General features: G+C 42.0%; 1 protein-coding gene across 3 annotated transcripts; it reads left to right on the forward strand.

Annotated features, from left to right (window-relative positions):
• The first annotated feature begins 2,482 nt into the window (after positions 1-2,482).
• smg7 (SMG7 nonsense mediated mRNA decay factor) lies at positions 2,483-27,025 on the forward strand. 3 transcript variants are annotated; one of them, XM_067606961.1, is made up of 23 exons: positions 2,483-2,613; positions 3,514-3,545; positions 6,805-6,922; positions 7,034-7,166; positions 8,645-8,816; positions 10,182-10,253; positions 10,389-10,539; positions 10,709-10,844; positions 10,932-11,094; positions 12,987-13,146; positions 13,241-13,311; positions 14,489-14,549; positions 14,671-14,790; positions 15,931-16,354; positions 16,538-16,679; positions 16,787-17,226; positions 17,702-18,082; positions 19,463-19,612; positions 21,138-21,224; positions 22,062-22,212; positions 22,299-22,469; positions 23,234-23,394; positions 24,184-27,025. In XM_067606961.1, the coding sequence occupies exons 1-23, from the start codon at positions 2,588-2,590 to the stop codon at positions 24,295-24,297; spliced, it is 3,636 nt and encodes a 1,211-aa protein (XP_067463062.1). In that variant the 5' UTR covers positions 2,483-2,587; the 3' UTR covers positions 24,298-27,025. The 3 variants fall into 3 exon arrangements, with proteins under 3 accessions (XP_067463062.1, XP_067463063.1, XP_067463064.1); XM_067606962.1 differs by having other exon boundaries at positions 17,705-18,082; XM_067606963.1 differs by lacking the exon at positions 19,463-19,612.
• The last annotated feature ends 535 nt before the right edge of the window (positions 27,026-27,560 follow it).

Below are 27,560 nucleotides of genomic sequence, written 5' to 3' on the forward strand. Positions count from 1 at the left end.
AGATATTTTACTGAGGTGAAAGTAGAAATATCACAGTACCCTATAAAAATACTCCAAAAATATCCAAATTCTCTGTTTCCAGCTTCTAAAAATGTGAATATTTTCTGGTTTCTTGAGTTTCTATGACAGTAAACTGAATATCTTTGAGTTGAGACATTTGAGGACGTCAGATTGGACTTTAGGAAACACTGATTGACGTTTTCTGACATTTTATGGACAACTAAACGATCAGTTGAGAAAATAATCTACAGATTAATTGATAATGGAAATAATAATTGCAGCCCTAATTGTAAATTGTAAATATTGATCTGATTAGAACCTATAAAAGTACAATATTTCCTCATGAAATGTTTTCTTTGCGAGGCAGCTGGATTCACGCGAGAATCCATCAATCAATCAGATCATTTGAACATCACTGTTGTAGCTGCTGGAGGTGGAGCTAGTTTACACTACTTTATATACAGTTAGCTAGTTTAGTCCAGTGGTTCCCAACCTAGGGGTCGGGCCCCTCCAAAGGGTCAGCAGATAAATGTGAGGGGTGGTGAGATGATTAATGGGAGAGGAAAGAAGAAAAAACAAAGTTCTGATACACAAATCTGTTTTCAGTTTTTGGACTTTTTCTCTAATCTTTGATTTTTGCTGAAATATTGGATCATTTGAACATTTATTGAAATGAAAGCATGTGAGAAGTTTAGAGGGAAAAATCACTATTTGGTGGAGCTGTTAACAACTCATAGACATGTGAAATGTGACCCCGACTACACACTGCTTTTTGTAAGACGTCAAAAGACAAAAAGGTTGGAAACCACTGGTTTCATCTTTAACAATGTGTTGTATTTTAAAAGCTTGTTATATTATCCATTGTGTCAAATCTTCATCTGAAAAGTAACTAAAGCTGTCAAATAAATGTAGTGGAGTAGAAAGTACAATATTTCCCTCTGAAATGTAGAAAGTAGCATCACATGAAATACTCAAGTAAAGTACAAGTACCTCAAAACTGTACTTAAATACAGAACTTGAGTAAATGTACTTAGTTACTTTGCACCACTAGACAACATCTCATTCTGTGTATTTTTAATGAATTTGATTTATTGATCTGTTTGTGTTTTCTCTTCACTTTCATTTCTGTTGTTAGAATCTTTTTCTGTTCTTTCCACATGAGTCAGTTTACTGTGAAAATGCTCCACAGTGTCCTCTGGCTGCAGAAAACATCACAACTGTTTCTGTTGGTGCAGAATTAATAACAAACGCTCAACATTAATCGAACAGAGCAGAAAATATAGAGATAAATGAATCAAGTTTAACCAGCAACCAGAGTGATGTCAGCAACATGTGAAATGAATGATTAGTCAAATACAAACAGACACAGGTGATTTTCTCTGGCTGACACCCGTAGGAGTCACCACAGAGACAAAAAAAAATGTTTATTGATGTAATAACTAAATAATAACTTCAGACAGTATAAACAGATATTTCAAACATGCTGCATTCATGTCACTCATAACTCTCTTTCTCTTAAAGTTATATTGTTTTTTCTGTGTTTTTGATATTATTGAACACAGTAATTATACATTACATGAAAAGGAATAAACTACACATAACCTATAAAACTATGGTAGGCAAACAGCGGTCCGTGGGCCAAATCTGGCCCTCCAGTCAATATATTTGTCCCCCTGATGAAAGTTTTGACTCTCACTTTTTACATCAAAACTTTGACATCATGTTTCATAATTTCCTAATAAACCGACCAGAAATGACATTTTAATGTGTGAATTCAAACACTGTTTTAATTCCACCTTCAGCCTTTTCCACCAGAACATATTTATTCTTCACAAACACAAACAGAGACGATGTGTCGATGCCAGGTTTTTATTTCAATCCACCATAAATGAAGCTGCTGCTGTTCATCTTGTGTGGAGAACAAAGTGCAACACAGAACATATGTTCACATATCAGAGTCATTTTTAGACAATTAGGATTAAAATAAGCTCATATACTGATGGGAAACAATATAATAACATTTTTACACAATATAATAACATGTTCACACAATATAATCACATGTTTACATAATGTAATAACATGTTCACACGTTCACACGATATAATAACATGTTTAGACAACATAATAAGATGTTTACACAACATAATAACATGTTTATATAATGTTATAACATATTCACACAATATAATAACATGTTTACACAATATAATAACATGTTTATATAATATAATAACATGTTCACACGATATAATAAATAAAAAATAATCACTTTTGAGGACTTTAGGGTCTCTGTAAGTAAGTGATATCTGTAGCTCTGTCATTATTTTGACTCAACATATTATTTGTTTTTATTATTATTCGTATTTTTAGTTTTGTAATAAAATATTATATGTGTTGTATAACACTATACTGTATTCATATAACACCCTGTAGTTTTCTGGCGGAAACGCCCCCCCCCCCTCCTCCCCCGAAACCCGCCCCCCTCCTCAGCGGCCCTGTGCGGGTCAGACAGGAACAACATGGCGGCGGGAGGAGCGTTAGCCTCGGGACCAGTCGTTGTCTGAAAGACTGGAGATCCGGCAGGATGAACCTCTGCGCTCAGTACCTCCGGTAAGCTCACCGCGGGGCTCTCTGTCCGCTCACCTGTGAGACAGGTGAGCTCAGAAACTCACAGTTTAACCGACAGGTGAAGAGTTTCGTTCGGTTGCTAACGCTGAAGCTAACAGGCTGGGGAGCTACATGTTAGCATCATATATCAACAAACAATCGATGTTGCTGCCTGTCGCCATGTTACACACATCCAGACAGATATGTATAGCGTTGGATACACGCTGCTGTTATTATAGATTGATTATAGATAAATGTAATGTTAACTGTCCGCTGCGGGGCTAAATTTAAGGCTAAATGTGCGTTTACCCGCCACAGAGACGCGTTACTCGGTGTGTTGTTGCTAGTTAGCTTTAGCTAGCTAATGTTAGCGTGTTGCTGCGTATGTCAGAGTAGCATCAGACAACTGATGCTGTTACACATTAAAGATGCTTCAGCTTCATTCACACCTGCTTCTGTCAGGCATAACTGCCGGTTAAAGGGTGCCTAGCTGTGTGTTTAACTGTGTGTTTAGCTGTGTGTTTACATGCGTTAATTAGCAGCGGGCGGTCAGAGCTTAATGTGAGCTACATGTACTGAAGGTTTGTTGTTTGTACGTTTATCGTCGCATTTTTGGATCCAGGGATTAGTCTGAGCCCGCTGCCCCCCCCTAACAGACATCTGATATCAGCTGTTTCATGTTTAAATGAAGCCTCGGCGGGTGGAGTGAAAGCAGACTAGCTGTTAGCTCCGCTGCACTCAGTGATCTGTGGATTGACAACAATGAGGAAGTGCTGCATGTTACCGTGGTATTTACATGTATGCAGTCAGGTGATGTGTGTGTCAGTGTCAGGTTGTGTTTGTGTGTGTGTGTGTGTGTGTGTGTCCTGTCTAACCTCTTCTCCTCTGTTTACATCCGAGCAGACAGGCAGAGGCCCTGAAGGCTGACATGACAGGTAGGTTTGCACCATCACACGTTCACCTGTGTGGAAAGTAACTAAGTACATTTACTCAAGTTCTGTATTTAAGTAAAGTGTTGAGGTACTTGTACTTTACTTGAGTATTTCCATGTGATGCTACTTTCTACATTTCAGAGGGAAATATTGTACTTTCTACTCCACTACATTTATTTGACAGCTTTAGTTACTTTTCAGATGAAGATTTGACACAATGGATAATATAACAAGCTTTTAAAATACAACACATTGTTAAAGATGAAACCAGTGGTTTCCAACCTTTTTGTCTTTTGACGTCTTACAAAAAGCAGTGTGTAGTCGGGGTCACATTTCACATGTCTATGAGTTGTTAACAGCTCCACCAAATAGTGATTTTTCCCTCTAAACTTCTCACATGCTTTCATTTCAATAAATGTTCAAATGATCCAATATTTCAGCAAAAATCAAAGATTAGAGAAAAAGTCCAAAAACTGAAAACAGATTTGAGTATCAGAACTTTGTTTTTTCTTCTTTCCTCTCCCATTAATCATCTCACCACCCCTCAGATTTATCTGCTGACCCTTTGGAGGGGCCCGACCCCTAGGTTGAGAACCACTGGGCTAAACTAGCTAACTGTATATAAAGTATTGTAAACTAGCTCCACCTCCAGCAGCTACAACAGTAACATGCTGCTCTAACACTGATGCTTCACTATTAATAATCTAATGATGTCATATATAATAATATATCAGTCAGAGGGACCAAACCACTACTTTTACTGCAATACTTTAACTACATCAAGCTCATAATACTTATGTACTTTTACTGCAATACTTTAACTACATAAAGCTCATAATACTTATGTACTTTTACTGTAGTAGGATTTTTCATGCAGGACTTTTACTCATGATGGAGTATTTTCACATTGCTGTGTTGGTACTTGTACTGCAGTAAAGGATGTGAGTGGGTATCTCTACTCTGCATCACACCAGACTGCTTTGTTATTCACATGCAGGCAAATACTGTGTCTTGACTTAAGGACCGTGTTCACAGTCAGCCAGCTGAAACTGTGAACACATTCATCTGACTTCTCTGATTCCAGCTTGTTAAATGTGAATATTTTCCTGTTTCTTTAGTCTCTATGACAGTAAACTGAAGATCTTTGAGTTGAGGACGTCATCTTGGACTTTAGGAAACACTGATCAACATCTTTCACCTTCACATTTTCTGACATTTTATGGACCAAACAACCGATAATGAAAATAATCGTTAGTTCTAACTCATCTAAATCATAACTGATTCGTTAAATTTGGTATTTTCTTGCTGCTGAAGTTTTCTTGTCTTGTGCGGCGATTCATCTGAATAGTTTTGAACCACAATCTCAACATAAGATGCCATAAAACATGTTGGTTTTGGTCTGAAACCTCAGTCGTCTATGTGATGTTATCATAGAATAGTGACAGGCCTGGATGTTTAGTGACCAGACCGGTTGATTGACAGCTGACTTTATATGTTTGTAGCGTCCAGCGTGAGTCTTTTCCTCACAGCACCAGCAGCAGTTTCTCAGTGCGGTTGGCTTCCTGCCAGACCGTCTGCTAGTAGAGAAAACTACGTTGAGCCTGCAGCACTCGGTGGTTTTTACTTTGATGTTTGTGGTCGGACTATCTGACACATCTGACACTGACTGAACGGCTCCGAACACGACAACACGGCAGCGTCTTTGATTTCACTCTTTATGTCTCTGAACACGGTCGAACACGTTTGCTGCTCCTTAAATTTGTTCTTCCAGTCACAGCAAATTACTGCAGAACAATCAGAATCAGATCTAACTGCACAATATGACGATATGTATCATAACTGAGATGATTTTTATACTGATTGTTATCCCTTTAATACCTCGGTTGTGTAAAATGAAAGTGAGCAGTACAGAAACGTGTCTCTATCGCAGAGTCTTTCATTTTTATATCACAGTAAACATGTGAATATATAATGTGACAAATGCATCAATGTGATTCCTAACTAGTTATTTTACTCTAAACACAGCTAATTTCATTAGCGATTAATCTGCTGTTTGTCTGTAAAAGGTCAGTAAATGGTTAAAATGCTCTTTATAATTCCCTGCAGTCAAAGCTGTGCAACAAAGAAAAAAGATCGATCGATCAGTCATGATGTGATTTGTCGTTATTTTTTTTACATTTTATAGAGTGAATGATTAATTTAAAAAAACAATGAAATACAGCTGATCATTAAAATAATCCTAAATTACAGCTGTTTGTTATTTGAGAGTCGTTGCTGTTTGTCACATTTACTGAAGTTGTTTAAAGCTTTTTCATCTATTTGTTAACTTTAAAGACTGAAATAAATTAAGTTGTTTGAAATCTGTAGATATTAGTGTCAGGTCGATATCTGAGTGTCAATATTGAAACCTTTTTTGTAGATATTTTACTTTTTTTTTAAATGTCACAACTAGAGGTGTGTCTGAACACAAAGACGTTATTCAGCAAAGCACAAATAGTGATGTTTGATACGAATATTTGTTTCATACAAATCTTTTAGAAATTATTTGTCAAATACCAGCGCGCAGGTCGGTTACATCACTATCTCAGTGTCTCTCCTCTGCTCCGCTGTGACGTCTGTCAGCAGGTCTCAGTGAGGGGAGTCACATCCAGCTGCTACATGATGCACGTTTCCTAATTTGGACGTCACTCCTGGAGTTGGGAGGTGTTCCCCAGAGATAAAGCTGAACTACTGACACACGCTTCATGAACACTTATTGTAACACTTTAATTTTCTAAAATTAAAAGCGTAATAAAAACAAACACAGGATTTTTAAACCTCTTTACACTTTTATTTGAATACAAATAATTCTGCTGCCTCAACAAATACAGATACAAATACTGAGCTCTCTGCACATCTCTGGTCACAACAAGAACTTTAAATGTGGAGTTATCATTAACTATTAGTTGTTTGGTCTATAAAATGTCAGAAAATGGTGAAACAAACGTCTCGTTTTGTCCACAACTCAAAGATATTCAGTTTACTGTCTTACAAACCAGAAAATAATCACCTATCAGAAGCTGGAAGCAGAGAATCTGGACGTTTCCTCTTACAAATCGACTCAAAATAATTAAATGACTAATTGTTGCAACTGAATCGATCAGTAAACGAGACGGTGAATCTGATCGGACCAGACTGAGCTCCAGTCTTCATCCTCAGGGATCATAACGATCTGCTTCCCACCAGCAGTTGTTTATCAGACTGTTCCCGCTCTGTCGTGCAGATTCGAAGCTGGGGGCGGCAGAGGTGTGGACGTCTCGGCAGGCCCTGCAGGATCTCTACCAGAAGATGCTGGTCACAGACCTGGAGTACGCTCTGGACAAGAAGGTGGAGCAGGACCTGTAAGCTGCGTCATCATCATCATCATCATCACATGACACACACATCATCCAGGCCTGCCGGAGCTCAAATCACTTATTTTTTTATTTTTTTCCTTTTGTGTCTACCTTCAGGTGGAATCATGCGTTTAAGAACCAGATCACCACGCTGCAGAGCCAGGCCAAGAACCGAGCCAACCCCAACCGCAGCGAGGTGCAGGCCAACCTGTCGCTCTTCCTGGAGGCGGCCAGCGGCTTCTACACGCAGGTGAGACTCAGGCGGTCCTCAGCACCACCCGGGTGTGATCCTGTTTAAAAAAAAACACTGTCTCTCTGATTGTCCAGTTTAGTTTAGTACCAAAAGAAACATAGAAATATATTGAAAGTGAAAGTTTCCTGTCAGCAGCTGCTGACTGAACAGTTTACAGCTGGTAGTAACATCCAGCTCAGGTGATCCGATCACTAGTGGACAGCAGCTCTAAATACAGGTGTGAACGCACCAAAGACACATTGAGGACGGATTGAGATCCGATCACTCAGACCACATTCGGAGGTGATCTGGACCACATTGAAGGACGCCTACTCAGCTGACGTCCTCTATTTTCTGACAGACTAGACACAAGATCCTCCGTCCAAAACTGTTCAACTGGTTTGATAAACAAGATAAACAAATTATTTAGTTTTTCATGTGAATTAAAAACGTAATCCACCTCCCGTTTCCCTCTAACCGGTTTCACTCTTCAAACCAACAGTTAGAATAGAAATTAAACCATTAATTTTTGGCTTGTCTGTCTAAAAACATATTTCAGAAGCTAAACGTTGTTAGATAGTTTCCTCTGTCCTGTCACGGACGCTGCTTTGGACGTGTAGAAGAACATTAATGAACATCAGATCCTGACCGACGCTGTCGGACATTTAAACAATGAAGTTATGCTGCTGTGTCTCGTGTGTAAATGCACGCTGCAGAGAGATCGCTGCATAACTCAGTCTAGTTAATAACCAACGAGTCTTTGAAAAAGGATCACATGTTAATACCAGGTGTAAACAGGACCAAAGAGAAATAAAACATGTTTTTTTTCTGTCTTGTCAAGCTGCACATGTTGAATGTTGGCAGTTTGCAGTTGTTTTTATCTGCAGGACATCAGGAAGCTATTAGTGCACCATGATGAATTTATCTGAATGAATCAGTGATCAAAGGAAGTCGAAGCAACGAGCAGAAACTAAATATTTGTGAAACAGATTCTTACATGTGAGTTTGGTGACATGATTCATCTTTGATTTGTGTAAATAGTGTCAACAGACTGACGCAGAGCAGATCCGCCGAAAACTTTCACTTTATGAGAACCATGAATGCTGGAGGTGTAAGTGGGTGTTTTTGATGAAGAGGGAGCAGAGTCTGACGATGAAGCTCTGGTTTACTGTTTCCTTCACAGGACGTCTGTGTTCAGTCTGACTTTTTAAAAACAACTGTTTTCATGTGTCTCATTTTATCCAGAGAGCTCTGAGAGAGAAACACCTGAAGAAGAGTCCAACATTTAAACTGCATCACTGTTAACGTCTGTAAACCAGTAGGACTGAATCATTATATATCGATTAGTCTGACAAAAGCTCAGAGAAAATCACATTAACCGTATTACATCTATATTATGACTTCAACAGGCGACACACACACACACACACACACACACACACACATCACAGCGATCAGGCTAATGTAACGTTGCTGCTGCTGCTGTGTGGTCTCAGTTACTGCAGGAGCTGTGCACCGTGTTCAACGTGGACCTGCCGTGTCGCGTCAAGTCGTCTCAGCTTGGCATCATCAGCAATAAACAGAGCAACACCAGCGCCATCGTCACGCCGCAGCCCAGCTCCTGCTCCTACATCTGCCAGCACTGCCTCGTCCACCTCGGAGACATCGGTGAGTAAAAAACTAACAGACCAGCAGAGGAAGGAATCTGCACAATGTGATTTACCGATTAACCAATCACAGCCCTCTGACATCATCAGTGTGCTACTCTTGTGCTTCTCTCAAAATTTCTTTGTGGCCCCCAAATCTTTATTCCAAGAAGAGATTATAGAGCAGCAGCAGTCCTCTTATACAAGATGGTTAAACTGTTAAACAGCTCATAAAGGCAGCTGATGGTAGGCTGAGAGGAGGAAGAGGAGGAAGAGGAGGATTCATTAACCAGTGTCGGGTGTCGATCATTGGGGTCGTCGTTGTGTGGCAGGCATTGCAATGTTTACAATGAGCTTCGTTGTTTTTTAGCTTGAAATGGTCGCCTTGCTCTCTTTATGTTTACTTTCGTCTAGTTTCTATGGCAACCCAACGGCGACTGAGTATTTGTTTTCCCCTCTTGAATTTAAATTGCGCCCTCGGCTGGTTGCAGCACGTAGTGAAATCCATTTCAACTTCAAGACACACACATACATAAAGTACTTTGATACGAACTTTAAACCGATTTAATTCCACGTGATCGAAAACATTCTGAACGATCAATTATCGATTATCGATTAATCACACCCATCCCTACCCCCAGAGACAGTTGTGCCTCTTCAGAGGTGAGCTGAGTTTTCCTAATTGAATTTATTAATTTATTAATACTCAGAAAACTGAACAAAATCCTAAACTGCACGTGTTTAATATTTAATATTTGTAGCCGTCTGAGCTGCTGCAAGTGAAGCTTGATTATTGTTCACTAACAATAAAGGATGAAGATGATAAAAGAGCCTTAATTTTGCTTTGGTCAGAATAATTAATCAATGAAATGAACAGGAACATTGTAGTTTTATGATGTGAACTAGCTCTGTTAAACCAGACTTATTCATAAGAGAAACTAATTTTTGCTCTTTTCATAGAGGCCATGCTGACAAATATAAATTATATTTTATAATGAATATATTCCATATTCTTAAAACCAACGACGATGAAGAAAAATATATCACGGCGATAATTAATGATGTAAAAACTGGATCATTCAGGGCAACAAATGTATCGTTAGTGAACGTTTTTGTTCAGTTTTCTGAGTATTAATAAATTAATAAATTCAATTAGGAAAACTCAGCTCACCTCTGAAGAGGCACAACTGTCTCTGAGGTCACAAAGACATTATGAGAGAAGCACAGGAGCACACTGATGATGTCAGAGGGCTGTGATTGGTCGATGGCGATGTCGATCCAGGAACACGTCGTCGTGCTGTTTCTTCCTTCCTTTCTAATACTACATTTCCCATCAAAGATCGTCCGAGTTTCTGGTTCTCATCTGATCGTTTTTTTTGTCTTTCAGCACGTTATCGTAACCAGACCAGCCAGGCGGAGTCGTACTACCGACACGCCGCTCAGCTGGTCCCATCAAACGGTGAGTCTTGACACGCTGGTCTTTGTCAAACGTATACTGGTTGCAAATCAAATCTGAACAGCTGTTCTTTGAGGCTGATTTTGTTTGTAGTGTGTCTGGTTGATGTGGTCTGATGGTGGTCTGTGTCTCCTGCAGGTCAGCCGTATAACCAGCTGGCCATCCTGGCGTCCTCTAAAGGAGACCACCTCACCACCATCTTCTACTACTGCCGCAGCATCGCAGTCAAGTTCCCCTTCCCTGCAGCCTCCACCAACCTGCAGAAAGCCCTGTCCAAAGCTCTTGAGAGGTAACGCAACCTCACACACTGTGATAATCACACTGGTTTAATTTACTTGTTTATCATCTCACTGAGAATCAGCGAATCAGAAAATGTCTCCCGAATGTTTCTTTAGAGTTTAAATTAAAGGGAAAGTTTCATTTGTGTGAAATAAATTCTCCTTCTTGTGTTTGTGCAGCCGTGACGAGGTGAAAACCAAGTGGAGCGTGTCAGACTTCATCAAGGCCTTCATCAAGTTTCACGGTCACGTCTACCTGAGCAAGAGTCTGGACAAGCTGGACGGTCTGAGGGAGAAGCTGGAGGAGCAGTTTCAGGTAAAACACAAAAACAACCTTCACTCTGAGAGGTAAAAGCATTTTAAAATCCTCGTTTGATGACCCGGCTCCTGTGTGTGTGTGCAGAGGCTGATCCTGCAGAAAGCCTTCAGCTCTCAGCAGCTGGTCCACATCACCGTCATCAACCTGTTTGAGCTTCATCACCTCAGAGACCTGACGGCTGACGGCAGCGAGCAGAGTTACAGCAGCGAGCAGCAGATCAGCTGGTTCCAGCTGCTCGGCCTCTTCAGTAAGAACCAGAGTCACACTCATGCTTCTACTCACACTGGTTCTACTGGTTCTACTGGTTCAACTGGTTCTACTGTCACCTCATACTTCCAACACAAACTCTTTTTTTGCTTTTCGTCGGGGACTACAGATGCTACAGATCTTTAATGTTTCAAACTGTCCCATTCAATAAATAAATCAATGAATCAATACAGTCACTTCTCAGGCCGTCTGCAGACAGACAACATGAAGAAGTGAATGAAGGTTATTTTGATTCATCGTTTAGTGAAAAAATAACCATCAAAGTTTCCCAGAGTCTGAGGAGACGTCTGCAGATGTCTCCGTTTTTAGTTTAGTACATTTCTGTCATAATAATTTAAAAAAAATCTCCCAAGAATCAAACCAAAAAAACCACAAAGCTCTCGTTACAGAGCTGCGTTCCCATTGGCCAGTTACTCATGGGGGGGGGCGGGGTCAGTCGACTCCAACAACTCAGACCTGAAACTGAAACAAGTGAGCACAGAAGAGAAATCCTGAAGTGAACATATTGTTCTGTAGTTTTGTTTTTGAAGTGAATTTATTTTGATTGTTTGGAGATTTTGTTGAATTATTTTGACACAAGATGTTTGTCAGAGCAGCCGAGTCCTTTCAGCAGCTTACAGATTATACTGATAAATCAAATATATGAACATTATGTTACTACGGCAACAGTTAACTGATTAGTTGATCAACTGACAGTCATTTACTGGTTGCAGCTCCTCAGATGTGAATATTTAAAGCTTTTCTGTGTCGTTTTTGACTGTTGATCAGATAAAACAAGACATTTGATGACGTCTCTTTGGCCTTTAAGAAACTTTAACAGATAGTTTTCACTGTTTTCTGACATTTTATAGACAAATTGATTCTGTTAGTTGCATCCCGACATCACTAACGTTGTTTAATTCTTATAAGAATGAAACAATATGAATGTTTTGATCATAAGTGGAACATTTAGAAGCTCTGATGGTCTAAATATCTACAGACTCCTCTTGTGTATTCTGACTATTGATCGATGATTTGAGTTTGTTTATCTGAGGATGAGTGTGAGGTGAACGCGTCTGACAGCAGCTGATCAGTCGTTACGTTTCTATGTAGAAGAATTTAGAATATAAGTCGGAGCTGCAATAATCAGTCAATGAATCGAATCGTCGATCCGATTCAAGATCAGACGTTTCAAGTGTCAGATTCTTTTATCTGTTTAATGTGATAATAAACTGAGTATCTTTGGATTCTGGACTGTTAGTGGACAAAACCAGTAATTTCACCTCCGGCTGTTAGGATGTTTTATGTTTGTTCACTATTTTCTGACGTTTTATAGACCAAATAATTAATCGATCGTTGGGATTCATGATTATCACTGATTGTCTAGATGGAATTTAACAAGTGACTCGATCATAAAACAACATCATTAAAACAGAAATACTTTGTTTCTGAGTGGAAGCTTGAATAGATTGATCTGATAACACTTTATTAGGGCTGCTACTAATGATTATTTTCATTATTGATTATCAGAACCTCAATGAGCCTGATGTTGGTGATCAATAGGCTCTGTTATCTCATTGGCAACAATTTTGATTCATTGATTAATGGATGCTACATTTTATTAAATCAGATCCAACAGGATGTTAATGTTTCTGTGACTTCCTGCTGCAGCAGTTCATCTCCAACAAGTCTATTGATTATATTACCTATAAATATTATTTATACAGCAACTTCATACTCAGAGGGACAATCAGACAATTTAAACAACAGTTGAATATTAAAATACATTTAAAGAGAGGAGGTAAAATAAACTGACATGTATGACAGGACAGATGTGTTTCCCGCCGTGTTGAGGGCCAACATGGCGTCTGACGTGACTTCCTCTCCCCTCAGTGTCCTTCCTGGGTGTGATGTGCAGCCGAGCTCTGTTCAACAAGAACCGCGGGGAGGAGATCATGGGCGAGTGTCCTCTGCCGGCCATCAAAGTGTCTCTGGACTGGCTCAAACTGAGACCCAGCGTCTTCCACGAGGCCGCCGTGGACAAGAGGCAGTAGTAAGTCCACCGTCATTTCCACCGTTGTAGTTGAAGACTGTTGGATCAGCTCTGAACCTGAACTTTAACTCCTCTTCCTCTTCCTGTCGTTCAGCATCTGGCCCTGGCTGGTCTCCATCCTCAACAGTTTCCAGCCCAAAGAGGACGACGTGTCCTGTTCCTCAGGTAGGACTGATGAACTTACGGCCAACATCAACTGATCAATACGAGCTCCTCCTCAGTTCACTCGACAATTATTGTCATTTTTCACTCAAAATGAGTTTTTACTGAAGTTAATGTGTTTGTGTATGAAGCGGCTCTCAGGTTTAGTTGACTGTATTAATGATGCACGATATTGGATTTTTTGCTGATATCCGATATGCTGATATCTCCAGCTCATTGTGGCCGATTGCCGATATATGCACATATTTTTACCAGCTGGCTGAGGAGACTATTATACATGCAAGCATAGATTGAACTAAGTATGATCAAGAAAGACAATATATGAAGGAAGAACTGAGGAAGACTGGAGTTCAGGAGCTCAGCATTAAAACTTTAATGAACTTGCCAAGTGGGAGCAGCAGTAGAGTTTTCATTGAGTTTATTAGACAGACAGGATTAATGTGTAGGATTTAATCTCTGGTCCACAGTCCGGAGCAGAAGGTGGCGGTAATGCACCTAATACGCTGGTTGCCAACCGCCGTTATAAACCAAAAAGATTTTTTTTTCCAAACAGAGTGGTACATCCTGTCAGCGAAGGTGTTTCATATCTGTGCAGCCGAACATAGACTGTTTCACCCTGACGATCCCGGTGTTTCCTCCGCAGACTCCACTTCACTCAGCTGCCCGTCAGATCAGCTGCTTCTTCCCACTTTAACCGGAATAACAAACCGGGGCTCGGTGCTCCGGTTGGATCCACATGGTAGAGTGTCAGGGCTAACATTAGCTGAGAGGCTAGCAGAGCGTTAGCCACAGCATGGCCGGAGGGAAGCACAGCCAGCTAGCCTCCCAGCTAACGTTAGCCCCGGTTCTGCATGTGGATCCAACCGGAGCATCGAGCCCCGGTTTGGTATTCAGGTTAAAGTGGCAGTGGGTCTGACGGGCGGCTGAGTGGAGCGCAGCCTGTGGAGTAGGCACCGGGACCGTCAGGGGGAAACAGTCCGTGGAGGGAGGCGCAGTCAGGCGGCGGAGGAGAAGGCAACAAATTGGCCTCTCATAATTGTCAGAAATGGCTGATGCCGATATTTCATTTTAGAGCTTTTATCAGCCGATACCGATGACGTGCCGATACTATCGTTCATCCCCAGACTGTATTAGTGATGGGAGAGTGTTGATGGTGAAGGTGTGTTTGTTTTCTCTTCAGTGACACCCCTGCCAGAGGAGTTTGAGCTCCAGGGCTTTCTGGCTCTCCGGCCTGCTCTGAGGTACCGACTCCTTCCTGCATTCATTCATTCATTCATTCATTCATTCATTCCTTCGTTCATTCAGTAGTAGGACCATGAATCAGTCAGGATGTTTCTATAATGACACCTGTTGCTGTCTCAGGTCTCTGGACTTCACTAAAGGTCATCAGGGCATCCTGGTGGACAGGGACGGCCTGCCGGTCCACACCCGCCACCAGAGGCTCATCAGTCTGGGGAAGTGGGTGGCCGACAACCAGCCGGGGTGAGTGTCAGTCTGCCGGCTGATGGGTAAATCACTGACAGATGCATCATTATTTGTCAGTTACTGAAGTGATTCGAGGCTCGTTGTCACTTTGGTTTGGAAACTGTTACTGTAGCTTAAAGCTTCTTCAGTTAGACAGGTTTGGTTTTATTTTTCTGTTCCTGCCTCCAACCTAAAACCAGGAGGAGGAGAGAGGCTGACAGATTATCTCTGTTACTCTGATAATTAGAGCTGCAAAGATTAGACGATTAACAAAATAGATGCTGATGAATTTTCTGTGAATCGATTAATTGTTCTTAAATGTGAATATTTCTGGTTTGAGTTTCTTTGGGTTGTGAACTTTTGGTCGAGACAAAACGAGACATTTCAGGTTGCAGCTTTGGGAAACAAAGCAACAACTTCTGACCTTAACAGACTGAATGACTAATTTTTTCATGATAAAGTAACTGACAAATTAATCTACAATGAAAATAATTGTTAGTCGCAGCCCTGCAGATCCACTGGGGTCAGTTTTCTACTGAAGAAATAGTCCTGTGAGTGAACAGAGAACATTAGCAGCTGTATTTATGGCTTTTTAAACTTGGAGGTTTAAAGCAGCTGGAGGCAGCAAGATGTTTTTACTGTAAAGAAGTGATTCCCAAAGGTTTTTTTATTGATTTTTCTTTTCTGCAGTGTTTCACTGCAGGAAGGGAGAAATAAGCAATAAACTTCATAATCACCGTATTAAAAACCCTGAATAATCAATTAGTCGTTTGGTCCATAAAATGTCAGAAAATACTGAAAGATGTTGATTAATGTTTCTCAAAGCCCGAGACGACGTCTTCAGATGTCTTGTTTTGTTCACAAATCAAAGATCTTCAGTTTACTGTCATAGAAACTAAGGAAACCAGAAAATAAACACATTTCAGACGCTGGAATCGCAGAACTTTTGTATTTTTTCTTACAAAATGACTCAAAATGATTAATTGGTTATCAAAGTAGTTAGCAATTACTTTTCTGTCGATCAACTGATTTACTAATCGTTGCAGCTTGCAGAGTCCAGCGTAGCATTTTTTCCCCACTTGACCAGTAGATCAGTTTTACTGGCCCCTTATATTTTCACTGGTCTGGCAGCTTTATCACTATGTCTTCTGTCTACAGGCTGATCCAGTGCCACGTGAGCGAGGACGGCCTCCTCATCTTCATCACTGATATTCCAGAGCAGGCCATCGAGGAGCCGCAGGAGAAGGAGGCGCCGGTGCTCCAGGAGTCGTCCAACGGCGAGCAGACGCCCATCGACGGCGGAAACACGGGGCTGAAGTCGGTGCTGTCGGCGGGGAAGACGCAGAGCTCGTGGCCGGACGGTAGCGACCGGCCCGTCGTCACCTTCAAGGAGAACATCAAACCCCGAGAGCAGAGCCGCGAGCCGACGCGCAACCATCACCAGAAGGACGGTGGTAAGGAGCGCCGGGACTTCACCAAAGGCAACGGGGCCGCCGGGAAAGGAGAGCTGAAGAGAGACGGGAAGAGGAAGAGTGAGCTGAAGAAAAGCGGCCACGAGAAAACTTCTGATGCTGGAAAACAGGTCAGAGCCCCTCGTATGATATATTTAAGACTAATCATTTTAGCTTAATCTGTCAATTATTTTCTGGATTAATTGATTAGTTTACTGTCACAGAGACTAAAGACACCAGTAAATATTCTCAATTAAGAATATAAATGTGAATATATTTGAACGAGTCGTGTGACGAGGTTCGTTCTTCTTCAGGTGAAAGCGCAGGTGGAGCTGAGGAAGACTCCGGTGTCTGAGGCGAAGAAGACTCCCGTCACTCAAACTCAAACCACCTGCTCCTCCCAGTTTATCCCCATTCATCATCCTGGAGCGTTCCCACCCCTGCCCAGCAGACCTGGTACACACACACACACACTTCTATACTTTATTACTGTTTTATTGAACTTCCTGTTTGCCTTGTTGTGTTCAGACATTAAACACTGATGCAAGTTTCTTCCTCTGCAGGTTTCCCTCCCTCGGCCTACGTGATCCCTCCCCAGGTGGCGTTCCCGGGGCTCCAGGTGAACCCGGGCTTCACCTTCTCCACCGGAGTGTCCGTCCCCGGACCTTTCCTCCAGCCGGCCGTCCACACCCAGGCCGGCACCCAGGTCCAGGCCGGGAAGCAGTCCCACATTCCCTACAGTCAGCAGAGGCCCTCGGGTCCGGGTCCGGGTCAGGGGCCGGGGTCCTCGGGCCAGGGGCCGGGGCAGGGGCCGGGGCCCATGAATCAGGGGCCCTCTCAGGGTCAGCAGCCCCAGGCCCAGACGCCCTCCCAGCAGGCCTTGCAGCAGTCGGTGCAGCTGCAGGTGCAGGTGATGAGCCAGCAGCAGCAGCAGTCGCCCACCAAGCCGGTCCAGCAGGTCGGGATGGGCAAGAGTCCACCTCACCACCCGGGGCTGCAGCAGGTGAGCTCTGCAGTCCGTACAGCCGCAGCACCCTCCGAACACGTCCACATGAAGCTGCGTCCACATTAATCACATATTAAATGTGTTCGATATGATGATATTAATGATAGATTTATGGAAAACAAACCTGCTGAGCAAAACAGAAATACAGATAATTCCCAAAATCTATGAACTCTAAATAATAATAACAATAATAACAACTAAATAATAACTAAATAATCTGAATAAAGTTTATTTTGCTTGCAGCTTTAATTTTAATAAATGTTCCAAACTAAGCTGAACAGTTCAGCTACATACAGACAACTTCAGGTTTATTAGCCAAACCAGCGCCGTGGTTGTGTGAAACATACTGGTGGTGGATGACAGGAAGTGGAGAAGGTGCGCTTGTTCAGGAGAAACACTGAGATCAGATCCCGACAGAAGGGGTCCAGTCCAGTGACTGATGTTTGCCTCTGTGTGTTCTTCGTGGTCTCAGCAGTACATGCAGGTCCAGGACCAGCCGACTCAGATGTGGAACCAGGCCCAGGCAGCCCTGCAGAAGATGCCCCCCATGCAGATGTCGATGAAGCAGCCTCAGCAGCAGCAGCAGCAGCAGCAGCAGCAGGCCTTCTACATGGCAGCTCAGGACCCTCTCAAACTGTACGAGCACCAGCTGCAGCCGCCCGCTCAGCCGCAGCTCTCCAACATGGACAAGAAGATCAAGTACCCCGACGTCAAGATGCAGGACTTCTACTGGGAGCCCACATACAGGATGGGGGACGGTCTGGCCGTGATGGCCGACAGGATGAAGAGGCCGGGCGGTATGTGTTCGGAGCAGGACGCCGCCGCCGCCGGGCCCCGCGGACCCCCGTTTGAGGTGAGCCAACTCAGACAGTCAGAGAGGAGGAGGCGCTGCGGTCCTGCTGCTTTTCTGTCTCTGTGCTGCTGTTTCTCGCCGTTTTCCCCTCAGTGTTTTCTTTTCTCTGTAGAGAGTTTGTGCCAGCTGTTACAGATGTTCAGCACAGTCAGTCTGAGGACCAGAGCTTCTTTAAAACCACATAAAACTCAGCTGGACTTCTACTGAGCCGCAGGGTTTATACATACTTTATCCAAAACATTAGAGCTGCAGCTGATGGTTGTTCTCATTAATCTGCATCTTTTCAATTAATTGATTAATTGTTTTGTCTATAAAATGTCAGAAAATAGTGAAAAATGACAAATATAACAGTCCAAAACCCAAAGATACTTAATTTACTGTCATATATAGAAAAACAACTTCATGTTTCAGGAGCTGAAAACAGAAAGTTTTCACAGCACTTTTGCTTAAAAAATGACTGAAACGGTTCATCAATCAAAGTAGTTCCTGATTAATGTCCTGTTGATGGACTAATCAATTAATCAATGAAACATGATTCTAAATTGTAAATCTTAACTTTTCTCTTGTTGGTTCTCTGGAGGGAAACTTTAATTTCTTGAAGTATTGTTGCAGTAATCGAGTGTCACTGAGGACTTTATAATAACCTGCAGGTTTCTGGAGGTTTCTGGAGGTTTAGTTTGGTCGTAGACAAGGGTTTCTCTCAGGTTATTGATTAGCAGAGATGCTAAACATCTGTGTTGTGGCTGCAATCTTAAAAGATGTTGCTCAGAGTTATTTTACTGTGATAGATGTGGATCCTGACATTAAACAGTGGAGACATATCTGTAATGTTTCTAAATATGGCTGCAACTAGGCAATATTTTCATTATTGATTAATTAGTCGATTATTTCCTTATATTTTTAGTTGTTGTTGTTGTGTTTTTTTCTGTAAAATGTCTTCATATGTCAAAGAAACCAGAAATTATTCACATTTAAGAAGCTGGAATCAGAGAATTTAATTTTTTTTTTTCTTACAAAATGACTCAAAAAGATTAATTGATTAATGGACTAATGGTTGACCTTTAAGGCTGATTGTAGGAGTGATGTGTTGAAGCAGGTGGACTGTGACCCTGCCTGCTGGTTTCTCTCTCTCATGTTCAGGACTCGATAGACGATGACTCGGTTTGCAGTGTCTGTGTGTTTTTATCTTTACTGTGTTGATCTGTACTCAGCTTTCAGCTTCTTTGTAGCTTTCAGCATAACTTTCCTTCTTTCTTCCTCTGTCTTACCGGCTTGCCTTCTTTCTTTTTCTCTTCTTCTTCTTCTTTTTTTTTTTTTACCCCTCTCCCTCCTCCTTCCTCTTCTTCTTCTTCTTCTTCTTCTTGCTTCATCTCTCACTAGGACAACAAGAGCTCGCCTCTTCTACCTCCTGACCTGTTAAAAACTCTAGCTGATTTTGAGGAGGAGGAGGAGCTGGTCTTTACTAAGCCTCCTGATTTCTTCCAGGCCTTGGCTGGCCCTCTTAGCACTGCTCCTGGACCAAACATATTTGTATGTAGCCCTGTCTTCCACATCCTCAACCCCCCCCCCCCCCCCCCCCCCACCCCCCCACCCCCCCACCCCGTGCATCCAGTCCCATCCTGGTCTAAAGCCTCACTGCTCATCACCATCCATCTCTTCACGTCACAGAGCTGCAGTCTTTCACATGTAGTGATGCTAGTTGAAGTGCAGCTGGATGATATAAACAGATGCATATTTTAAACATCATGTTTTTCATGTGCAAGACAGTTGAGCACAAATAACAACAAATACAAATGAATCAAGTTATTTCAACATATCGTTCAGCCATAAGTTATAGTGCAGAATATCAAAGATCATCATGTGTCAGCAGACGACTTTATTAACCAAACATCAACTGTCAACATATTACAAAACAACTCAAAAAGAGAAACGTGTGTCTGAAAACGTAATATTCAGCTTCTCTCATGTAGTAATAATAATAATAGAGTTGTGAAGAGATATTTGTGTTTGGATCAACATGAAACTCTGCTGTAAGAAAATATCTGGTTCTGTAATTTAAATGAAGCTACAAGACTTTAAACATAAAGATTTCAGAGTAGAAGTTAATTACGACTCCCAAGATGCATTTCAGCAACAAAAACAACCAATCACAGAGCTTAAAATTCAGTCACGTGCGCTGCTAACGATCTGCAGATTAAATCAGATCCCTTTTTAATTTCTTCGCAGCAGCAGCAGCCAAGGCTCATGCGTGTTGTTGTAATTCTTAGCCGTCCGCCAAAAGCACATTTACAGACAAAACGTGATTTCTCAGAAACAAAGTGTAAATAATATAAACCTGTAGCATCGTTTCATTAACCAGTAGAGTCCTGAGATCAATTAAAGAAATGTTTAAAATGAGAAAACAGAATGAAAAACAGTCGAGGAAGCAGCAGCTCCGCACACTTCACATCTCTAGAACGAGAAAAGCATCACGAAGCTTCGGCTGTTGGTAGCTTTCTGTTAGTTAAACTACTTTAATCTCACGCTGACTGAATGTAAACGCCCCCAAAAAAAAAGAAACCTGCATGTTTTAAAAGACTTGAAACACAAGAATATAACAGATAAAAAGGATCAAACGGCTACAAATCAAAGATCATCATCTAAACCAGACTCTTATAAATGTTATTAATTTATCCTGTCAGTGGTTTCTGTGGGAAAAGAGACAATTGGACCACTGGTATAGTTCATCTTTTATAAAACTCAAGCTAATAACGATTTGATCAAAGAGTTTATATGAACTCAGACACTTCAGCTGCTAGTTTCCACCTGCAGCTCATTAAATTTAAACATGTTTATATGATTTTGCAGATCTGTGTTTGTGATGATAGATCAGATTTGAGGTCAGAGGTTGTATATATATCTTAGTGTGTGTGTGTCGGATGATTAAAACGTCCCTGCAGCTCTGCTACATAATGAACGTCATCTGTCTGGTGAGACGTGTGTGTGATGTCAGACAGCCGCCGCCGCCGCTGTCTTGTTTTTGTCTTCATCCCGTTTCTGTCCTTCGTCTCCGCAGCTGCCGAACCAGGCCAGGATGGAGGGCGGCCCCGAGGTCGTCAGCCAATCATCTTCTCTCCTGCCCATATCTGGCTTCCCCATGCAGGTCAGACTCCGTTAAAAACACACAAACATCATCATCAAAAAAACAGCCTCGTCGTCTGAGATCTCTGCCCCTTTAAATTCACTAAAAACTGAAACTGAGCATCACTGCTTTTAAAATGAATAAACATCTGCTTCATTAAAAATCTGCACTGTTAAATACTTTTTACCTGCATGTGATAAAATGAAAAGAACCTTTAAAACAGTCTGATATCATGAAAACAGTTTAATGAAGGTGAAGTCTGCTGTAACGTAGTTCATCCACCAGAGGGCGCAACATATGTTTATTCAAACAGAAAATCTGAAGAGTTAAAGGTTTAAATCAGTGAATCTGATCAATATCACACAGCTGATCAGTGATTGACATCAGATCTCAGCATCACTTCACTGACATCTCTGTTCAAGTTATTTATAGTTAAATATTATATATATATATTGAACAGGATGTGAACAGGGATGAAAGAGACACTGATGTGTTTTATTTAATTTATATTAAACTATTAATGAATGACATGATGGAGGAAATATACAGGAAACAATCAAAAACATGTTTAAAGATACAATAACTAGATGAGAATATCCAGCGAATCAAGTCCAATATTACCATCAAACTGTTGTGTTTATTGATTAACCTGCTGAGTATCTTCCAGATGAATCGTTTGGTCTCAGTGTTTCTCCACTGGGCCGACAGAATCTTTTCTTTAATACCAAAAATAACGCCAAATATTCCCTCATTTGGAAATCAATAATCATCTGGGTTTGGGAGCGTCAGTGCGTCTGTGTCGTTGCCTGGGAAACATGATGTGAGTGCCTCGTCTCACGTCTGTGTTTGTGTGTTCAGGAATACAACCAGAACAGCATCTTCAGTCAGGCGTATGGCAAGAACCTGCCGCCCAGCTCCAAGCCCGACGCTCCCATGATGCACCAGGAGCCCTCCCTCTACTCCCTGTTCGAGGGGACTCCCTGGTCCCCCTCCCTCCCCGCCAGCTCAGGTACGTCTCACCTTCGCCGCAGCTCACACTCGCTTCAAACGGTCAAACGTGTGTCTGATGTATTACTGCTGTGCTCTGATTGGCAGACCACTCCACCCCGGCCAGCCAATCCCCTCACTCCTCCAACCCCAGCAGCCTGCCGTCCTCCCCCCCCACACACAACCACGGAGCCATGCCCTTCTCTAACTTCGGGCCCATCGGTACTCCGGACAGCCGCGACCGCAGGGTGGTGGACCGCTGGAAGGCCGAGAAGCCCGGTGAGGAAACAAAAACACGCATCTAAAAGTTTATCTGAAGCTTCAGCGTCCAAATGAGTCAAATCAAGTAGATATCTTTCAACGTTACAGTCTTTTTAGTGCCAAAGTTCCTCTTTTTGTTACTATACTTCCACCTGCAGCTCAACAGGGAAACACAAAGACTGTAAATGTGTCAGATATCCACTGATATGACTAACTCAGACTGATGAAGCTGAATAGAAGCTTCACACAGACTTTTAAATGCATTGAAAACACATTTGAAGGATCTTTTAATGTCCAGTATGAACAGGAGGAATGATTACAGACACCTGACTACTGGTTTAACTGGAAACTTGAGCTGCAGCTTTGAGAAATATTTCACTTTACCTGACAGGTTAAAAAGAAACAGTAATATAATACAAATTTAATATATAATATTTGTTGATTTATTGATCTTTGTGTCTGTTTCCATGGTTACAGTGCAAACAGTTACTGCTAATAGATGCCTCAGCGTGACTTTTCATCGTGCACATGTGCAAAAATGTAAATAAATATAAAGTAAAAGATAATATAATAGCCCACATTATCCTTCTGCTTGCATCACCCAAAGCATGATGGGAACTGTACTTTCAAAACTTTTTACTTTAATTTTTTTTATCCCAAATAGATAAGAAAACAAGCAGCAACAGCAGAGACAGATATAAAACACACTGTCAGTACGTTCTTGTCTCGCTTTGCTTCCAGATGTTGACCTGTAGTTGTTTGTTTGTTTGTTTGTTTGTTAGGAGCCGTGAGCGGCTTCGGTCTGGACTACCTGCCGGCTGCAGCTTCCTCTGCAGCTTCAGACACCAGCTGGCACCAGGCTGGACCGACCGGCAGCTCCTGGACCAATCAGGAGTCTCCAATGGAGGAGTCGTCCTCCACCGTGCTGCTCGACAGCCTCAAGGTCCTTTTTACTCTCTTGTTTCTTGATTAATTGATTAGTTGTTTAGTCCATAAAATGTCTGAAAATGGTGAAAAATGTGGATCAGTGACGTCATCGAACGTCTTGTTTACTGTCATAAAGGACAAAAGAAACCAGAAAATATTCACATATAAGAAGAATCAGAGAGAAATTACTCAAAATGATTAATCGATAATCAAAAAGGTTGCTGATTAACTTCCTGTTGATCGACTAATTGTTGCAGCTTTTTATTGATCCAATCATCGTCCAGGAGAACTTTGACTCACTGAGCCTGATGGATCATACAGCTGGTGATCAGCTGGCTGTTATCTGACTGGCAACAATTTTAATGATCAGTTGGATCGTTTTTGACATTTCTTTAAGCAAAAATTGATCATCAGTTTGTGGCTTATGTTTGATACTTTCATTCCAAATTGAAGGAGCAGATACAGGCTCAATAATAACGTTTTAATAACGTTTGGACAACATTATAGATGCAAGTTAATGCAAATAAATGAAAATGAGACCGAAGTTCGAGCTGCAGCTGACTATTATTTTCATTATGGATTAATTGGCGACTGATGTCTTATGTTTTTGTTGTGTTAAATGTTTTGTTTAAGGAATTAATTGATTATTAAAATTGTTAACAATTAATTTTCTGCCAATATTAATTTTGTTACACGATCAATAGCATGAAAACATTTTTGATAATTAGTTATTGATCAGTTGTGACGTATCTGTCAGACTCTCATTTCGGTTAGCATGATGCTAACACTTAGCTCCTCTCCGCAGTCCATCTGGTCGAGCTCCATGATGCAGCCGGGCCCGTCGGCGCTGGAGCAGCTCCTCCTGCAGCAAAAGCAGAAGCAGCAGCGAGGTCACGGCGCCATGAACCCGCCTCACTGAACGGCCGGCGAGGCGGCGCTTTGTGTCCGGACGTCAACAAAACCACCACCAGGAGAAACGGGAGGAAAAAAACAGTTTGACGAAGACGAGCTCCAACTAAAAAGGGAAATTAAACCGGCGAGAGAGAGAAACGGTGGAGGCTGGGGAGGCGATGCGACCCCCCAAAGAGGCTGAAACACCAACCCCCCCACCCCCCTCGGCTGTCGAGGAGCGGTGACGCCCCTCCTGGATCGGAGGGCGCGGGATCTCTTCATCCGCGGTGCCACGCGCCACGCCACCGCCGGGTTTCCTTCAACCCGCGGAAATCTGAACATTGAGGAACACAAACCCCCCCCTCTCACCACCACTACTGCCCCCCCCGGTTTGGACAGACACCACATCTACACAACTCCTCTCTCATCTTTGTTTGGAACAAAAAAATAAAATAAAATTAACCGACCTGCTGGACGTCTGCTCGGTGCGGGAAGAGCGCCCGTTTTTTAGCGTCTCCGCCGCTGCAGACTGAAGCAGGGGAGCGTCATGAGAGAGCGAGGACGGTGTGGTGGTCGGGTTCAGGGGGGAGGAGGTCAGGTGAAGCAGCGGGGGACAAAAAAACAGACTGGACTTTTTGATCTCTCCATTCATTTTCATTATTGTGGAGGAGGAGGAGGAGGAGGAGGAGGAGGAGGAGGGAGGCTCTCTGTAGCTGATTGGTTGAATGAAGGAAGGAAAGGAGGAACAAACAGCTATATAAATATATAAATAAATATATATTGCCATAGTTGGACTTTAAACGGGCCTCGTCTCTTAGTCGTGTGGTGAGAACCGGGACTGGACGCTGCTTTGCGAAGCAGCCAGGCGTGAAACTCGCCGCTGGCTCGCTCGCTGGCCGTCCGTCCTGTTTTTTGAAGGAGGAGGAAGAAGAGGCGCGAGGACCCCCCGAAGGGACGCCGTCGTGATGCCAGTAAACACATCACAGCTAAGACAGAAGGACGAGGGAGAGAGAGGAGAGAGGGGGGGACAAAGAACAAAACAACCCCGTCAAACTTAGGGATAGTGTTACTGTTAGCTTCAAGAGATTGCAGATATTAACAAAAAAAACAAAACAAAAAAAAAAAAACCAAACCTGTATTTTGTGATTTGTTCGTAGCAGTTTTAGCTTCACGCCCGCTGAGGTGAACACAGGTATGTCTTTTAGCTTCCTGCTTGAATATTTTTCGGGGGTTCTCTTCCTCTCTTGGCCTCTTCTTCCTGTTATTTCTTTGATTAATGAAGAAAAAAAACAAAACAAACAAAAAAAAAAAAACAACGACTGCTAAACTGTAACCCTGCTCGCTTACTTAACCTGCATTAACTGTTCTTTTTGTTCATGTTCTGCCTTTTTACTAGTTTTAAGCAGCTCCGTCGGCTCTGCTGTGCCTGCTGCTCGCTGTCCCGTTACTACTGACTGCTGTACAGGTGAACGACAGACAGACAGACAGACAGACAGACAGACAGACAGACAGACAGACAGACAGACAGACAGACAGACAGACAGACAGGTAGCTGACTCAGCCTGAATGTTTTCCACTAACTCTTCTTCAGTAACCACTACTGCAGCTCGCCCCTGTACAGCAGTGTTTTTATGAATCGTAGGTCGTAACTAAAGCCCCCCTCCCCTTTTTTTCAACCTGAAAGGAACCAGGAACTGTGGAGCCACATGGACTCAACTCAGGAACTAAAAGTCCACATTTGTGCAGGAACATTTGATGAACCTGAAAAATTAAGCAATTAGGTTAAAAAAAAAAAAAAAAAAACTACAATTTTCACACTTTGTGGTTTAGTTTTTGCCCTGAATTTAGTTTGACAGGCAGCGATAGTTCCTGAACCATCAGACAGCACTGCTCTGTAGAGAAAACACTTTTTTTTTTTTAGGTTCAGGAACTCAATTTAAAGTTCCCTAAAAAGTTCCTGTGGTGGAAAAAACGGGCTGCTGAGTTCTGCTGAGTTGGGTCAGTGGAGGTTTCTGTGGTTTCACTCTTGTAGGACCTTTATATACTGTCAGTCCTGGTTGTTTAAGAGCCAATCAGAAAGCAGCGGGTGACAGCTGACCAATCAGGATGCTCAGATGCGCCCCCCCTCCCCTCCCCCCCCTTCATGTTCAGGCTTTGGACTGCAGCACTGTAAGTAAATCCCTGTCCCGTGTAGACCAGCAGGAAGCTGTTTTCTATCTAGAACGTGTATCACACTCATCGTTTAGTTCCAACGGATTAAAAAAAAAAAAAAAAAGCCTGTTTTTATTTTCCCGTCGGGGGCGTTTTATTAAAGCAGACTTCAAAGAGACGTGTCTATTTTCCGTGTGATTGTGCTTTTCATGTTGCATTTACAAAAATGTATTTGAAAAATAAAGATAAAATATTATTGAATGTGAGAGGACGAATTTGGCCAGAAGCGTCGAGGAGAGAAACTCGTGGATCTGAGCTGGACTGGTTCTGGTTGCCTTTTTTTTTTTGTTTTTTTTTTTTTTTTGAGTAAGAACTAAATGGACTCGGATCTGTCGATGACATTCCACTCTGTGAGAAGTTTGGGAGGTTTTCAGGGCGGCGAGTCCTCGTTTTGGTCAGATCTCTTTTTGGTGGATCTGAGAGCTTCTGATGGTTCAGATCTGAGCTTTGACTTCTGAGGCTTTTTTTGTGTTTCTGTCTCTCTGTAGACTTTCAGAAGTGGTGGAATCAGCCTTTCAATAAACGTTAACTATGTTCTCCCTTGACACTGTGTCCAGTTGTTCTTTCTTTGTTTGCTGGTATAATAATTCAGATCAGAACAGTCCCAGTTACTCCACAGAACACACTGGGACTAGTTTCTACAGAGAAAATAGTCCCAGTGAAAACTATCCAGTGTGTCAGAGATGAACACCTGGACAAACCAAACCAAAACTACATCAAAGACCAGATCCACGACTGTCACATGATGCATCAGGTCAGTTTATTTGTAGGAAACTATGAGATTACATTTGTGTCATAATGATCGAAGAAAATCTTCCAAGAATCAAACAAAACAAAACACATTAAAAGTTAATAAAAATAAACTGAAACTCCCCAAAAATTAACTTAAAGGCAAAACTTACAATAAAATGAAAGAAGTAAAACTTTTCCTGTGGTCACTTCGGTCAGTTTCCTTTTTCAGATTCAACTAGTTGATGGGAGGAAATAATACGTTTTTTGTTTTGTTTTTGTTTTTTGCTTTGTACTGTTTGTTGTTGTGTTGTTGTTTATGTTGATTATGATGGACTACAGATGCAAATT

This window comes from Thunnus thynnus, chromosome 12 (genome assembly GCF_963924715.1).
Source record: "Thunnus thynnus chromosome 12, fThuThy2.1, whole genome shotgun sequence".
NCBI lineage: Eukaryota > Metazoa > Chordata > Actinopteri > Scombriformes > Scombridae > Thunnus > Thunnus thynnus.

Excerpts from the sequence above, each read along its gene's own strand:
- smg7 (XM_067606961.1), top strand. The coding sequence starts at position 2,588 with ATGAACCTCTGCGCTCAGTACCTCCG. Across the intron at positions 2,614-3,513 it reads CTCTGCGCTCAGTACCTCCG|ACAGGCAGAGGCCCTGAAGG; the intron begins GTAAGCTCACCG and ends ACATCCGAGCAG. Across the intron at positions 23,395-24,183 it reads TGCTGCTCGACAGCCTCAAG|TCCATCTGGTCGAGCTCCAT; the intron begins GTCCTTTTTACT and ends TCCTCTCCGCAG.